General features: G+C 35.7%; 1 protein-coding gene across 2 annotated transcripts in view; it reads left to right on the top strand.

Annotated features, from left to right (window-relative positions):
* Nucleotides 1–16,239, top strand: part of CACNA2D3 (calcium voltage-gated channel auxiliary subunit alpha2delta 3) — a 413,270-nt gene that overhangs the window by 388,535 nt on the left and 8,496 nt on the right. Inside the window, exons 35-37 of one of the 2 annotated variants that reach the window (XM_086846678.1) lie at nucleotides 1,782–1,834; nucleotides 3,408–3,463; nucleotides 6,813–6,924. In XM_086846678.1, the coding sequence (XP_086702804.1) occupies nucleotides 1,782–1,834; nucleotides 3,408–3,463; nucleotides 6,813–6,924 (221 nt within the window). Of the gene's footprint in view, nucleotides 1–1,781; nucleotides 1,835–3,407; nucleotides 3,464–6,812; nucleotides 6,925–16,239 lie in introns of those variants that run through there. The other variant, XR_015275129.1, reaches the window with a different exon arrangement.

Below are 16,239 nucleotides of genomic sequence, written 5' to 3'. Positions count from 1 at the left end.
AGACAGGGACAAGATGGAAACTCCCTGAGAAGTTCCTGTTCTAAACAGCACAGGCAAGGAGAAGAGGCATCAGAGACTCAACTCCAGCCTTTTAAACTGTGGGAGTGAGATGATAAATTAGGGATGGATTAGATTTAGAGATCTCCTCGTCCATTTCTTTAATAGTATTGCTTCTTAACAGCTGTCCAGACACTGTGTTATTTAGAACTTTTGTTTTAATTGGTCCAAGACCTACATGGTTCTCCATAGAACCGCCTTGTTGCAAATGTAGCGGTGCCATGGAGCCACAGAACTAAATTATTTTGGCTCTCAGTGTTGGTTTAAATATGTAGAAAGAATGAAATTCCTGCAGTTTTTGTTGCAGTTTTTGAAGGAACCGTCTGTGAGTGGGAAAGGCTCTTGAGTAAAATCACATTTTATGAGAATGTATTTATATCATTGAAATGACATGTTTTTTCCACTGGAATTTCAAAACAAAATATTTTTTCATTTTCTGTAGAAATTAATGAATTTTTCAGATACATTGGGGTTTTAAATTTTAATTAATTTCTAATATTAAAAGAATTACTAAAACACATGCTGTATTTTACACTAAATAAGTATTCTTCATAAGTAATAACGAATACATTGTTTTACACTAAATTTGGCATTATGAAAACAAAAGTATACAGAAAATTGAATTACCTGGTCATGAAATTTCAGGTTTTCTGATTTGAAATCAAAATTAATAAGATGTCCCACAGGGCTGATATTTTCTTTTCTTTCATCTCCAGGAAAGTCTTGTAATTTTTATCATTTCCTATGAGACAGGGTTTCACAGGTGAAAAATCTTTCCTGTCTCAGACATGGCACTAAGTGAGTTCTTTGGATCTGTGAGTCCTCAGCCCTGCACAGAAACTTTCTCTGTGTCCCCTGAAAATTTTAGATGTCCTGTTACTGCTCTGCCAAACAGCATTGCTTCATTGAGTGCTGATTTGGGGTGGTTAAACATGGTTTTAGAGATCTGAGGAGTTCTGTCATTATGATTTCTATTTGTTAAAATACTCTGTTTTATCTCTGTCTAAAAGAGTCTGCAGAATTTTATGCAACTAGGACATCTTAACAAAGATGAAGGAGACAAGGAGAAATTCCAAATTTCTGGAAGCTGACTTTTCTGCCTGGCTTTCTTTCATGAAAGATTAATCCTATTAATAGTCTTTTCAAAAATGAAATATTCAGAATGTAATAGAAATACTGTAAATAGAGGATTTTCAAAGGATTTGCTGTATTTGTTATGATCCAGAAAAACAGGAGGAGGGAAAAAACTTCTTAAAGTGCTTACAACTGGACTGTCAAATGTCAGATAAACATTTAGGTAAATTCAGACTTCAGAAGCTTTTCTGAGCCTAATGAGGCTGAGGTAATGAATAGAGATTTGCATTATAGAGAGGCAAATCTGTGAACTGCAGCCCAAGAAAAGCTCATATTATCTACCCAAGCTGTTCCTCCAGCAATAGCCTGGGAAATAGGAACCCCTAGAGGTTAAAGATTTAAGAATCATTTGCAAAAAACTTTCCTTTTCCCACCGATAATCTGTGCATATGGCCAAGTATGCTATAAAGGAAATTTCATTACTATACATTTTATAATCAATATAATAATATTTCTTGATCATTAAAAAGGGGGGTTTTATGCTCCACATGCATTTGAATGTCCAAAGCATTGTTTTTACATGAAGAGTTCAGTTAAGATATAAATGCTGCATGTTTTGCCTTTATATTAAATGAGTTGCTTCTCTTCAGCCTTATAATGCCTTCTTTGCTGCAGTAAAGTGGATTATGACTGAACTTGTTCTGTAAGTAGATTTCATCAAGAATGTAACAAATATTTCCATTAATTACTAAATATTTTTACTTTTTGAATATTAATATTTGTGCCTTTTGCATTTTACATGCATTGTGCTGCTTTTCTTACATGATTTTAAACATAGTAATATTTGTCAATCTTTTATTTTCCCAATTTTGCTTTTTTTAAAATCTGAGAAAATTTTGGCTGTATAACTGCAGTTTCACTTTTATTGCATTCATGGTCTTCACTTATATCTGCATGTCTTTGTTTAGCAGATCACAGCACACAACCCAAATTTCTTTCTGTGGTTACTGTTAAGTTTTAGGTACATGACTGGCTGTTTGTGATGCTGCTTGGGTGGGCTGCTGCCAGAGAAGAGAAACTTGTTACTCACTGTATTGTTTGTCACTTCATAAAATTCTGTAAGATGGACCCATCACAATGCCAGATAAGGTGTATTTGAATGTTGCTGAATTTTTCTATCTCCATTAATTCTTCTAAAACTCCCAGTTAATTCATAATGATGCTTATCTTTAAGAGAAGGTGCCTAAGAAACAGCAATATCATATGGAGAAGAGGAAGCCTTAAAATGTGTCATGTTATTAAGCTATATGATTTATTATTCTTCTTATCTGAAAGCAGAGCTGCAGATATGAGTGAATTTTATTTTTTCTGACATAGAACTGATTTTTTTCTTGTAGTCATTTTGTTTAATTGTAAATTGTATGGGTTTTTTTCAAGGCTCAGAATAAGAGTTAAGGAGAATTAACTGAATGGCTGCTGCCAGAGGGCAGAGATTGATCTGCAATGCAGCTTTCCAAGCGAATATAAGAGAAAGAAATTGGGTTAAAATGAGACTGATGCTACATATCACAGCTTTGAAAATGTTAAGAAACATTCTATGTTTATAAGTATTGCAGATTCATGGGCATATGATGAATTTATGATATACATATATAAGTTATGATAACTTATATACGATGTTGGTTTCATATTCTTTACTCTTACAACAACTGATTGACTGACACTTTTCAGTCCATTCTTCCAAATAAATCATGGTGTATTTTAGTGTTCTCTACAATTTAGTTAGAGTTGATTAGACAGTGGTTAATCTTTTCTGCTCTTAGAAATAAAACAGCTTTATTATTTCGATTTGAGAATTAATAAAAGAAACTATTTTATGCGTACTTCTGTATGGTAGCCTGGACAGTTGCAATCCCATTTTACTAGGATCAAAGTACCCACATGAAGAAGAAAAAATGTTCAGCAGCAAAAATAGTGTGTGCTGCCATGCTTTGAAAATTTTAATAGACACTTCAAATACAATCAATATTTTCAATTAAAAATGCCTAAAACTATGATTTATTGATGAAGTTAATTTCAGAATAAATTTTAGATGTTAAAATAGTAAAAATATGAGAGCAGCAGTGGTTGTTAATCCCAGAGTTATGCCAGTAACTTGAATTTCAGTTCTGTGTTAACTTTTATTTAAAATAGGATTAATGTTATCAAGCTACTGCCAGTTTAGTGTTTTGAAAACATTCTGTGGGGTAATGTGAAAACTCTAATAATTTCTCCAGGTTCCTTGTGGAATTTAATCTATGCAGTTGGTGGCACTCTGATCTAACAGCTAAAGGTAAGTATGATTTTTTTTCCTGGCATAATGGCAAAAATCTCTAAAGTAAATTGGACTTTTGAAATTCAGATGAGTGTACACTGTTTTAGATTAAATAATAAACATCTGATGATAGTTTTCCTCCCATGCAAGCATCCTCTTCTTTGTTAATGTTTCCTAAAACACAGGAAAATTAACATCTTCTATGAATAGCAACTAAGTGCTTGTGTGCACTCTAGGAACAAAGTACACTGCTGTAACAGAAAAGTTAAAATAGTAGATAATGATTAAATATGTTTTTTAAAAGCATTTCTATTCCTTCCAAAACAATCTTTGTGAATAAAGCAATTACACTGAGCTGTTTTATTTATACAAATTCTTTTTGTTCCTAGAGCTGCCATAAAATATAGCGGAGTTTTTGTGCTGGAAAATGCCATTTCAAAAAAAAAGTGTAAATAAATATTACTATCTCTCTTATTTCATACAAAAATAATTTTTAAAGCTTAAGTTAGTATATTTTTTGCTAAAGGCTGCTATGCATTTTGTTTTACCATTCCATTCAAAATAGACATATAAATGTATTAAAATTCAATTTACTCAGAATTATTTTTTTAAATGCAGAAGCTTCATTTGAAATAATGGAAATTTTTAATAGTTCCACTAAGAACAGGAAGTTTCAGTGTAAGCTCTCTTTTTATATTTTAACAGACTTTTACTGAAAAGCAAATGGCCACTTTACAAGAGCAGGGCTCTTGAAGTGACAATTTAATAGGCAAATTGTGCTGTGTGTCACTGACTGGTGTAAAGACTTAAACTGAATTCTTCAGCTTCATATTTGCATATTTCTTAGCAAAGCAGGGGATAAAATTGCTGCTCTAGGCTTCATTTAATATTTGCATTGCCTGGATACTAGGCTGTCTTTATGCCAAAATAATATCCTGTCTGAAGCTAAAATATCAGTCAGGCCCCCAAAAACCAACTGTTCAGTGATTTCCCTAAGCTTGAAGAGAACCATCTCTAACACTGAGGCTGTGCAGGACAGTCAGGTTTGCTGTGCTAGAACCAGAAAATGCAAAACTATTCCTTGAGGAATGGCAGCTGTGCCTGTCCTAGTCCTTGGTGTTTGCAGAGCAGCCAAAGCAGACAGTGGAGGAAATAAATAATTTTTCTTTCAAGTGTGCTCTACAAATATGCCTTAATATATCCTGACATGAAACATCCAGTCTCACTTGCGTTTTATGCTAGAGAAAATATCTTTCAAACACAACATCCCTCTTCATCTCATGAAAATGAATGTCTGATGTGTATTTTGAGAGTGCACTCATTGCAGAAGAGGCAATAATAACTTGCAAACTTCCTTGTATTTAAAACAAAATATCAGTGCAGCACCTTGATGGACCAGTATTATTGGGAAATTTCCATTCATGTTTTAGTTGACAATGAAGTTCACTTGCTCCCTTTCTTTGATGAGTTAAGAGTATGAGACATACCCACTCTTCACACTCATTGGAATGTCAATACTTTTAGGTAGTTCTTGCCCAGCTCATGTGTGGTTTGGTAGCAAGGGATGGTTGTTTGGAAGGAGCATATTTTAGGAGGAAAAAGCAGAAGATATTTTACAAAAGAGCAGGAGAGAAAAGCACATGCTTGAGTATGTTCTTCAGTAAATGCTGTATTAGTATTAAGGGTTGGAATATTTATCGATATTTATTATTTATTGATATTTATTAATATTTATAGACTGCACTTCATTAAATTAAAATTAATAAACCCTCACATTTATTTCTTACTTAACAATGCTTAAAAAAGCTCAGAAAAAATATACATCAGTTCCTCGAGTGGAGAAATTGCTTCCTACTCAAATTGTGACATTAATAGAACGTGATATACTATGAAGATGCTGGAGGGTCCACATACACCTGCCCATTTGCCAAACCCTACTATGGAAAATACTTCTGCCCAAGATATTTAATTGCAATCACATTTGTAAATGAGAAAGAGGAAACCTGAAAGCTTGGGCAACCCCATCATCTTCTGGACTCTAGTGAGGTGCAGGAAATGTGAGACCAATGAATCTTTGTCAGCCTCTTTGTTACACAAGCCATATGTTGGTACATGTGAGGCTAGACTCAAAACACAGGTGAGAAACTCCCAACAGATAGGGAGAGCAGAAGAGAAAGGGAGGAGGTGCAATAGAGCTAGCAAGGCAATTTTCTATAAAGCACTGAACTATTAGATATGCCACAGCCACAGTGAGAACATGGAAACATCAGAAATATCAACTTTTCTGACCAGCTTTAGTACCTCTTTTGAGATCTATGTATTTGGTGGAATATATATATATATATATATTATATACAAAAGCTGTGACCAGTTCAGAAATGCATGCCCTGGTGTGACTGGAAATGCTGCCCTGGCACTGCTCAGTGGATGCACCACTCACTGAAACAGATCATCGCCAGGGGAAGGGCTGTGGAGCCCAAGAGCCTGTTCAGTGTAATCTATTTCTGTCATACCTCATCTTGTTTTCTCACTTAACAATTAGTTTAAGATAGGGTTAACATTTGTGCTGATGTGCAAAATGTATCTCTGTGTTAAGGAACAATGAAGGGGTGGGGAGGAAAAAGAAAGGGAATGAGGGAGGAACGTTGTATGACAGATACTTCGGTGTGAGAGTCAAAAGAGCTGCTGTCCTGTAGTTTGACCTTGAACCAGCCCCACTGCTTCCTGGTAACTCAGTTTCCCAGTCTTTAAGATGGAAAAAATGACACTTTTTCCTTGCATTGCAAGGATTTCATATTAAAGGTGCTATGGAGTCTTTTAATTATTACTATTTTGGGTAGCAGATAACAAGCATGGCTGTTGGGTAAAGTAACTCTTCTGCCTCTCCCACCCACAGTTATTTTAACTCATGAAACCCTCCAAAGATTCCCAAGCTGTAATATATAATAGATATTTTGGCTTCAGTAAAATATACCACAATTTGCATATCAAATAAATGTAAACTCACATGAATAAAATTTAATGATGCACCGCACCACAGAGATAAAAATGACAGTAAATCCATCTTGGATCTACACAGAAAGAATAGAATCTCATGCATAAATGTAAAGTAGGTTGGCAATGGCTAAACCATTAATAACTACTTTAACAGTGATGTCTTGCAAAATTACATTCCATGGATAAACTTTTTTTTTATTTAATTGAAAAAATAGTGTTATGCACTGCCTAGGAAATCTCACAGGGTGGCAGAAGCTGAGTAACATTTCCGTTCTTTGCGAGCTCTGTAATGCAGCATCTCATGTTGTTCACAATTTTGTGTGCTGTTCTTCTCATGTTAACATCAAGATGTTTTTTCCTGTGCCTATAGCTCAGAGGTTGAAACAAACCCTAGAGCCCTGTGATACCGAATATCCAGCCTTTGTTTCCGAGCGCACCATAAAGGAGACCACGGGGAATATTGCTTGCGATGACTGTTTCAAGTAAGCCCTTTCAGTTTTTTTTTTATACAACTGTTTGTGACAAAGCAATAAAACTGAATTATTCAAGGCTGTGTTGAAGAATGTACAAGTCTGTTGTGTTTTATCCTATGTGCTGACCTCTGTCAAGGTGCCGTTTCTCCTGTTACAGGGGTCACTTAAAAGTTTGATGCTCTTAAATTAAAGCCGTGCCTATTCTTTTCTACCAAAAAAAATGTAGAAGCAGTAGAGGCTTAGGTTAATTTCAAATAGTGAATGTTTTAATATTTTTCCTAAATACAGGCAGCATTCTAAGGGTATAGTCTGTAAGATTTAGATCCAAAAGGTAAGTGTTCAGTCTCCTGTCCAGGAGTGAAACCCTTCTGGATAAGTTAGGAGTTCCCTTCTGCTACGGTGAGATCTGGGTGTTTCACTGGGATGCCAAGGAGAGTTTCCTTCTTGGAAGTGCTAGTCTGAAAGAGTGGGAGACGATTAAATCTATTCTCCAAACTTTTGGTTCTGGGAAGCTGTATTAATAATAACAAATCTCACATGACAGTGCTGTAATGTCATTTCTACCAGTGCTGATGGAAACTTGTCCCTTATAGAGCTAAAAGAAGAGGAATACTTCAATCTAGCTTTCCTCTTTCACACTGAAAATGTATTTTCTCTGCATTTGGTGCCCATGTGCTGTGTGTGATATTTTGACTGTAGTTCTGGTACATTTTAACTGTGGAATTGCATAGGTATTGCTTATGAAAATTTCTGTACTTTGATAAGTCTCTTAATTGGATTTTCTTTACGCTGAGAGGTTGTCATCACCAGGGAGATTAGTATTTACAACAATAATTTGTCTATCAATATTGATGCCAGGAAGAATTTATAAGTTAAACAAAAACTGTTGCAGCTCTTCCTTTCCAGAATAAATCAATATGCAATTAGCAAATAAAGGTGAAAACTTCACTTTGAAATCAATAGGTGTGCTTCTGGACTTACTCCTAAATTTTCTCCCTGATATTTTCATTACTTTAAAACAGGAAATGAGAGTAAGTACACTGGAGATAAATTTTAAGTGCTAATATTCACTTTTCATTTGCTACTGACCAACTTTTAAGTAGAAGGAAATTGTTAATGTCTAGTATGAATAATTGGTTTTATATGGCTTTGTGGAATAGAAGTATGAGAGTGCTTTGTAAATTGATGCTCTGGAACCCTTTAATGAAACAATAGGTCCCACTGCCTGAAAAGTACAAACTCAACAAAACCAAGCCGTGATTTTTCCACTTGACATATCAAATACAATGAAGTTACACTGCTGCAAGTGCTTTCTGCCAGCATTGTAGAATTTAAGCAGCCTTATTTTGTGATAATTTAGCAGAAGGTTACTGAGAAGTTGTGAAACAAATGAGCATGCAGTCCTGGAGGTGTTCCAGGCCAGGTTGGATGGGGTTTTCAGCACCCTGGTCTAGTGGAAGGTATCCCTGCCATGGCTGGAGGGCTGGAACCAGATCGTCTTTGAGGTCCCTTCAAACCCTAACCATTGTATGATTCTGCTTAAATATTGCAAACAGACACATGCAAAGAAGATTAATTTAACAGGACTAGGTTTTCTCAAAGGAATGCAGATTTTAGTCTGTGTTCCTAGGTAACTTCAGGTCAAAGGAAATAAGTTTCAAAAATAATACAATTCTGCAATACTTGGAAAGCATGAAGTTGGAAGCTGAGTTTAGTGAAAATTATAGTATTTCAAAAATAATGCACTGAGATCTTTTTCATAGAAAAACATTTTGTGTTCCACAGTGGAAAAAAAAATAAAATAAAACCCTGTAAGCTGCAAACTGATCTCAAGGCACCCATTATTTTTCTCCACAAGCAACGGCAAAACCTAAAGAAATAATCCAGAAGAACTATTAGATTCTCAAGGGAAAGTTGTTCATTATACCATTTAGCCACTGTCATTAACAATCTACAAATTGCATCTAAGATTGCAGACTGCATTGGATTCCAAATATTTTTGTTATAACCCAGGACACTTTCCCGCAGAACAGCTAAGGAATTTGACCCAAAGTCCTTTGTAGACCTACATCTTCTGACCCAGTTTTCTGCTTCATAGCCTCAGTACCAATAAATATTTTTACAAGCAAGTGTATTGCTTAATATTTGTAATTTAAGAATGATGGGCTCAATCAGAATTTATATTCAGTCTTTTATCCAGTAAGTCTGGAGCTGACACTGTGTCAGGTGCTTAATCTGTGCAGTGTCACTTTGAGCCAGTGGGATTCTTTTCTGCATCCTCCTTGGGTCATGTTAGGGGTTAATCTGTGATATATAATTGCAAGTATTTATTGCAAATAGAAGAAGATAATTGTAAATATTTACCTGATGATGCACCCCATGGAATACTGAAAAACCGCCTGAAAGACACTAGAAAAGTCAGTGTATTGTGAACAGGTTTGCAAACAAAAGTTGTGCAGATACTCTGCTTTAAGCAGGTTTGTGTCAAAAGATACTCCAGTCCCTGGCTTTTGTTCCTGCAGTGTCAGGAACTACTATGGAGCCCTTGTCTGAAAAAGGAGACTAAAACCAGTCTCTTAGTAGAAGTAAAAATGATGACTGATGTTAATTGAAACCATATAATGTTACTTAGAAAAGACATTTTGGGGCATAAATACTGTGTTTTTGCTAACAAAGTCACAGTCATAGGCAGCAAGGTCACAGGGTGAGGGGCAGAGGCTCAGTTTTATTCTGTCCTGGGTGTGCTGTTACTGATCTTGTAGGAACACCCTGCCCATGCCAAAAGAGACAGTCACCAAATACATTAATGAAAATTCATAAACACTTCCAGTCACAAATTCAATCATGGGCACTCGGATTTAAATTGAAGTATACTAAAATAAGTCACACAGTAGAAAGGATTACCTGCTAATTACTTTTTTAATAGCTGGCTCACATTTTCAGCCATCTCTGGGAACTCCTTCAATGGAAGGACACCTATGCACTTAAGCAGGAACAAAAAATACACAGACATATAAAATGCACCCCCTAGATGTAAACTTATCTCTTACAAGAAAACTAGTTTGAGATAAATTGCAATGTTTAAAAACAATTTTCAAAAATATAGGTTTTATTAAGAAAGCAGGAGCCTAAAAGAAAATAAGAATTAACATAAGAATGTCATTAGGGTCAGGGTTTGGCTGTCCCACCCCATAATTTGTTGTTATTCAATATCCCAATGATTATTAAATTAATCTGTTATTTAAACAGCAATCAAAAACAAGTCAACCCACATTTTCTAAGCACCGTCAACAAGAGAGAAAAACTGGGATTTTTTGAAAAATCTGAAATGGTTTCATATTTTCCAGTAAGCAATTCCCTTTTACAGCAAAAAAAACCCTAAAAAAAATATAAACCCCATTACTTCTGAAAACTTATAGACTGTTCTATCACAGCCTCAAGATTGAAAGTAATTAATTGCTAAAGAAAAATATTTTTTCTTTATCAGTCTTAACTGTCACTCTTTCTGTGGAGTCAGAACTGCACTAATGACAGATGTACTTGGTATGGGCTTTAAAGGTGTTCTGCTGCTCAGAATTTCTGATTAGACATCAAGCTTGAAGTTTTAGACTATATAAATGTATTACTGATGCTTGTAGTTTTATGAATACTGCACCAATATTTCAAACAATTTTAAATATAAGTGTGTTAACCAATGTTTTTTAGCAATGCTCACTGGGTACCTCACCAGGTTTTGCCTTTTGGGGATCTCATCACAACAAATTTTACTTGGACTAAAGGTGTCTAAGAAAAGCATCACTAAAATGCCAAAGCTGTTATAAATTAGAAAAGATGATGGCTGTTAAGATATTTGATCAGAAAATGTTTGCCAGTCTTTTTATTTTATCCTCCCATCTCTTTGTAGAACAAACAAAAATTATTTTGTCTAATAGCAAATCTCATTTATTCATGAAAATTCAAATGTTTTCATTAAGCTTCATTTATTAAAATAACATCAGTTTCAGCTATAACTGCTAAGAAGGTGAGTATAGAAATTTAGTTGTCTGACTATTTATACTTTAAGCACATATGTTAATATTTCAAAGTTGCAAGGAGCCAGTTGGGTGCATAGTTGCCAAATTTGTGTGTTCGCTGTAAAAACTGTGGTTATACAGATTAGGCAGCAGTTGCACAGTCAAATGCTTAAAAATTTGCCCTTTTAACCTCTCCTGTTCATGTGTGATGACATATTGGACTTGGATGAAGACCAAAAATCTGGCCTTACTTCCAAAAAAATCCCCCTTCTCTTTTAATTGCAGCACTCATGGGTCTACAAGGTCAATACCAAAACCCCAAAGAAACTGTTTTGTTTCCAGTTGATCCTTTGTTCACAATCTTAAGACACAAAGAGGAAAGTAAATATAAGAAAGCCATATTGTCACCAGGGAAGCAAGGAAGTATTTAGCTACAATCATCCTAACCCTGGGCAAGACTTATGTGTGTTTTAATTATGCCAGATATGAAAGATGAATGCATTTACTTTACCCTGTTGGGCATCACATGTAAGTTGCCTGTTAAAATGTATAAGAACTGCTTTGAATAAACACTGTCCCATGTATCACCTATTTGCCCCCACAGAGTGTTAGTAAGCAGACTAACAGCAAGGAAAATCATCAAGAAATCATCAAAGAGAATTGCTTCTCTTGCTTTCTCATAGACTGGGCATTGAATGCTGTTTATTGTCAATAAAAGAGGTAAATGGCAATGGCAACGTAGTTCATGATGATCCTGAACCCTTCATGTGGACTTATAATGGCAAATTTCAGACTTGTCCACTAAATGCACAGATTTGGCAGGAGCAGATAAATAACAACACAAATTAGACAGACTGCTCAGGGCATGAGTATATTAGTGTCAGGAGTAGTGCAATCTGCAGACATTAAAATGGTAATGGTTTTTAAAACCCACTTAATCTCGAGACATACCACCATTTGCTAAAATATTTCCGCATTTCTTTCGCAGTAGAAGCTTGCCAAACTGCTGTACTTGATCATGTTTAAAATGTGTAAATAAATACACAGTTCAATTTCCCATGAAATAAATAATCATTTGCCTTTTCAGATGTAGTTAGTTTACTCCTAAACAAACCAGCTTGCCACATAAACCAACCAAAGCATCAAGGGCCAATTTCTTCTCTTTGGAGCTCTCTCAATGTGTCTCAGAATGTCCCTGTGTCTGTCCTGGAGCTGTTAGGGCAGAAAATTATAGTCAGTCTTCTAAAGGACATTTTGGATTGTATTCTTTTTCCTGTATCCACCTTTTCTGGTGCTGAGGGAAATGCTCTCTCTGTTTCCCCACCCTTTGTTCAGCCCGTATGTTTTGCACCGTTCCTTGTCCAGCAGCCGTTCCCGGTACCCGCGTGGCGATGTGCACACCGAGGGCTTTGAGCCGTGTTGGGTCACAGGTGTGCTGCAGCCAAACCTCTCAGGACTGGTCTTCACAGTGCTGAACAGACCTTCATTTCAGAGCTTGCTTGGATGTGCTTGGAGCTAAAGAATATCTTCAAGGGAAACTCCGTATTTTTCATGCCTCAGTGGTTCATTGTTGAAGTCTCAAGGGTAACAATCTAAGTATATGAAATTATCTTGCACCTCTCTTTTGAAAAGCAGATCTTCCAGGCTTCCAGATTACTTATGGCTGTTAAAAAGTCTTTAAATTTGAGTGGTATTTCTAGAAACTTATTTTAGCCAAAACCCCAAAACTCTAGAAGATCCAAAAATATTTTTTCCTTGTTCTTTCCTAGTAAAAAGTATCAAATTATGCAATTTAAACTGCTAGAATTGTTTATTAAAGGTCTTTATACTTAGCTGAAAATGTTATATTGTGTGTTACCCACACTTCTCCATTTGCAGGCTGAGTAACTTTCTCTTCACTTCAAAGGCACCAATGATTATAATGTTTGTCATGCAGGTGTAATTTAAAGTCACTATATGGGCAATTTAACTCTACCCTTTGATAATGTATATTTTGAATGTCCAGTTCAGGAAACACTGTAAATTGCTATTTTCATTTAAGAAAAAAGGTATATAAAATAATAGGGCAAGACATATCTAAGTTACCAGGCAGATCTGTGCCTGCCAGTCATCAGTTTAACAATCCCTGGGACAGTTTGCAAGGCTGGAGAATTTCTGTTTGCTTGGAGGTTTTTGGTTTTTACTGTTTCAGAACTTTTTTAGTATCCTTGTTGTTCTGGAACATTCTAGTTGTCTATACACAGACTGCCACCCTATGTCTCCCTCTGTAAGCACTGTAAAATCGTGGAATTTTAGAGAAAATGAAGTTTAGCTGTAGGTTTTTTTTCTCACCAGTAGGATGGGATGTGCACTCCTTCTCTTGACTCCCCACTTCCAAGAAAACCTCTGCAGGGAAACGTGATGATCTGCACCCATTCACTCTTCATAGTTAAAATCAGTACTCCATTAAAATATAAATCATAATCCACTTAAAAGTTAGTTTAATTTTACATTTTGAACAAGTATTAATAAATATTAATGAAATGAATAAATATTAATGAAATGATAGATTCATAGATTGCTGATGCAATAAAAGCATGCTTTGTAATGACAAGATTTAAAATGTTGTATGTATGCCATAATATATACAGCTGAGTAATAATATACATTAGTTTTATATAAAATGGCTTGAGATGGGAAAAAAAAATTGAAATTGAGAAATGTGATGAATTTTTAAAGCCAGGCAAATTTATGAAGAATTACTAATACTAGAACATTAATTTTAGTTTGTAATATATTCATATTATAGGCAGATGAAAAACAATACAAACATGGCTTAGACATCTTTACATGGAGCACTTTCTTTTTTAAAGGGTTTGGGATAGCTTACTGAATATTTTAAAGCCTTTAACTTAGAAAAACAACATGAATCTTAAGATTTGAGAGCCATGCAAAGAACTTTTGTATATTATATTAAACAAAAGAGAGTTTTCTGGCTATGGAAAAGATGGCACATAATGCACTTAAATATTTCAGATGTGACCTTCTCGATCATTGCTAAAGTTTATGCTAACAGAAATAAATTAACGTTTAAAATATTAAATTTTGTTAATAAATTAACAAAAAACACACTGCGGACCCATCCAATGAGCAGTTTCGCTCCAGGATTTATTACTCTTTTTATGTGACTCTCCTGGTCATTTCTGCTTTTTATACTTCAGTTTCTGTTGTGCAGCTCCTTGCTAGAGTCATATTGTAGATGAGACTTGACCTAAAGTCGTGGAAAAGAGTAATTCCAATTCTTGCCATTCAAAAGTTACTTTTACAATGTCATATATCTGTGAGCCTTCCTAAACCAGAATATATCAACAGGCTTTTTCATCTTAAAGTTATATATAGAACCTAGCTTAGAAATCATATAGCATTTTAAAAATCACAATCTGAGATGTCTCTCAATACAAACCACAACTACTTGTGTAGAGCTAAAGAACTCTGCTAAAAACACATATTTGCTAACGTGCTGTATTGGAAGTGTATTTTTCAGCCTGGATATCTTCTCTGACCTGTCTGTTGTGGTCTTGTTACCCAGGTGTCACTGTCAAGGAAAAAGGCTTTAGGAGACCTCTGATGTGATTTGCTTTGTGCCAATTACTGTGTCTCCTCTCTGTGAGCACAGACCCAGGCACCCACCCTGCTTGTGGAGACCCACCTATGTCCCACTCAGCTCGGGGTTGTTCTGAAGTGTAAATGCTGACAAATATTTAAAGCTTGTGGGGTTTCTGGTCTTGATTTCTTTGAAAAAAAATTGCCAGTACATTTTAAGCCTGGATGTCTGAAACTCTCCATTACCCTACACCTCATATGGAGGGGTGGCTGCACCAGAAGGGTTATGAGCAGTCCAGTGCCTCATTACACTAAGGATCTTTTGTCATCCTAAAGGCTGTACACTCTTAAGTTTTTGGATGTTTGCAGCATTCCTAACATGCAGTTGGTCAAGTGCTCTTGTCTGAGCATCAGTTATTTGAGAAAGAATCCCCTCCTGGAGGGGAGTGAGCAAGGATGGGCACTTCTGGGGGATGCTGTCTGAAGCTGAGGGGTTTCCAGCCATGGCACAGCTCTGTGGGGCTCTGAGTGTTCAGCAGGCACAGGAATGGTGAGGATGACACTGCTCACCTAGATCCTCAGCTCTGAACTTTGCTCTGTGTTTGCACTGAGACCAAACTGTACTACATGCAGGCAGGCTGTATGTGGTGGCAATATTTTGCTCACATGAGGTCAGGATACAATTACAAGCCTGAGGCTGGGAGTTTATCTGCCCCTTTTCATGTGAGAGAACCATTAGCTGTGAGAGAACCATTTATATACTGCTCCAGCTCTCAGAAATGTTGTTATTGGCATATATGTTATTTTTACAAATTGCATTAGATATTTCATTCTCTGTCATCAATTATTTTAGGAAAAAAAACCCACAAAAAAACAAAAAACAAGTAGCACAACTTGACTGTGATATAAACATTTCATTCATTCTTTGCAAAAATGTGATAAGCGAGAGAGATGTGGGTTGGAAATGTGGCCAGCAGCCTGGAAAGCACATGATAGGAGTTGGGAAACAGCAAAGTGGGTATCTGCACTTCAGTTGAATGCTTAAAGTTTGTTCCAGACCATTAGGGTTGAACGTTTGCAACCAACAGTTATGTGAGTAACACATATTTGAGTGCACAATATTTTCCATTTACTCTGCCCTCTTGCTGGTATATAATTTATTTTTTTTTGTTTCTCCAAAAAATAGAAAAGATCATATTTGACAGATGTGAAATGTAATCCCAAAGTTACAACTCATCTTAATCCAAAATACTCCAAGTTCATTAATGGAGGTTTACAAGCAAAAAAAAATAACACTGAAATGCCTAGGGGGAAAAGGCTGAGTTTACAGTGATGCTCAAGAGCCAGAGAGGCCACTGACAGCTATCTGAGTTCCATGGAAATTTAGACACTTCCTCACATCTTTGTTCATTTGTTTAAGTTGCCAATTTGAAAATACTGCCCTATGTTTATTTCAGTTCAAACTACTCGCTGTGAAATTCTTCCAAGCTTTGTAGGATTTGTCTGCCTGAGCAACACAAGTAGTATTTAAAAGATCTTTCCTGTTGTCACATAAAAATGATTAATATGATTATGTATGTGCAGGAGTGACATTTGCCAACACAATACTCTGATATTCTACTCATAATTTGATTTTAAGTTCCACAGTCATCACTGTGACATTAAATGATAGTAATAGTGTTCCAATGGTCATTAAGGAAATGGAAAATACATACACAGATTTTTTTTC

This window comes from Cyanistes caeruleus, chromosome 11 (genome assembly GCF_971803275.1).
Source record: "Cyanistes caeruleus chromosome 11, bCyaCae1.hap1.1, whole genome shotgun sequence".
NCBI classification, from domain to species: domain Eukaryota; kingdom Metazoa; phylum Chordata; class Aves; order Passeriformes; family Paridae; genus Cyanistes; species Cyanistes caeruleus.
This window is presented reverse-complemented; position numbering and strand designations above follow the sequence as displayed.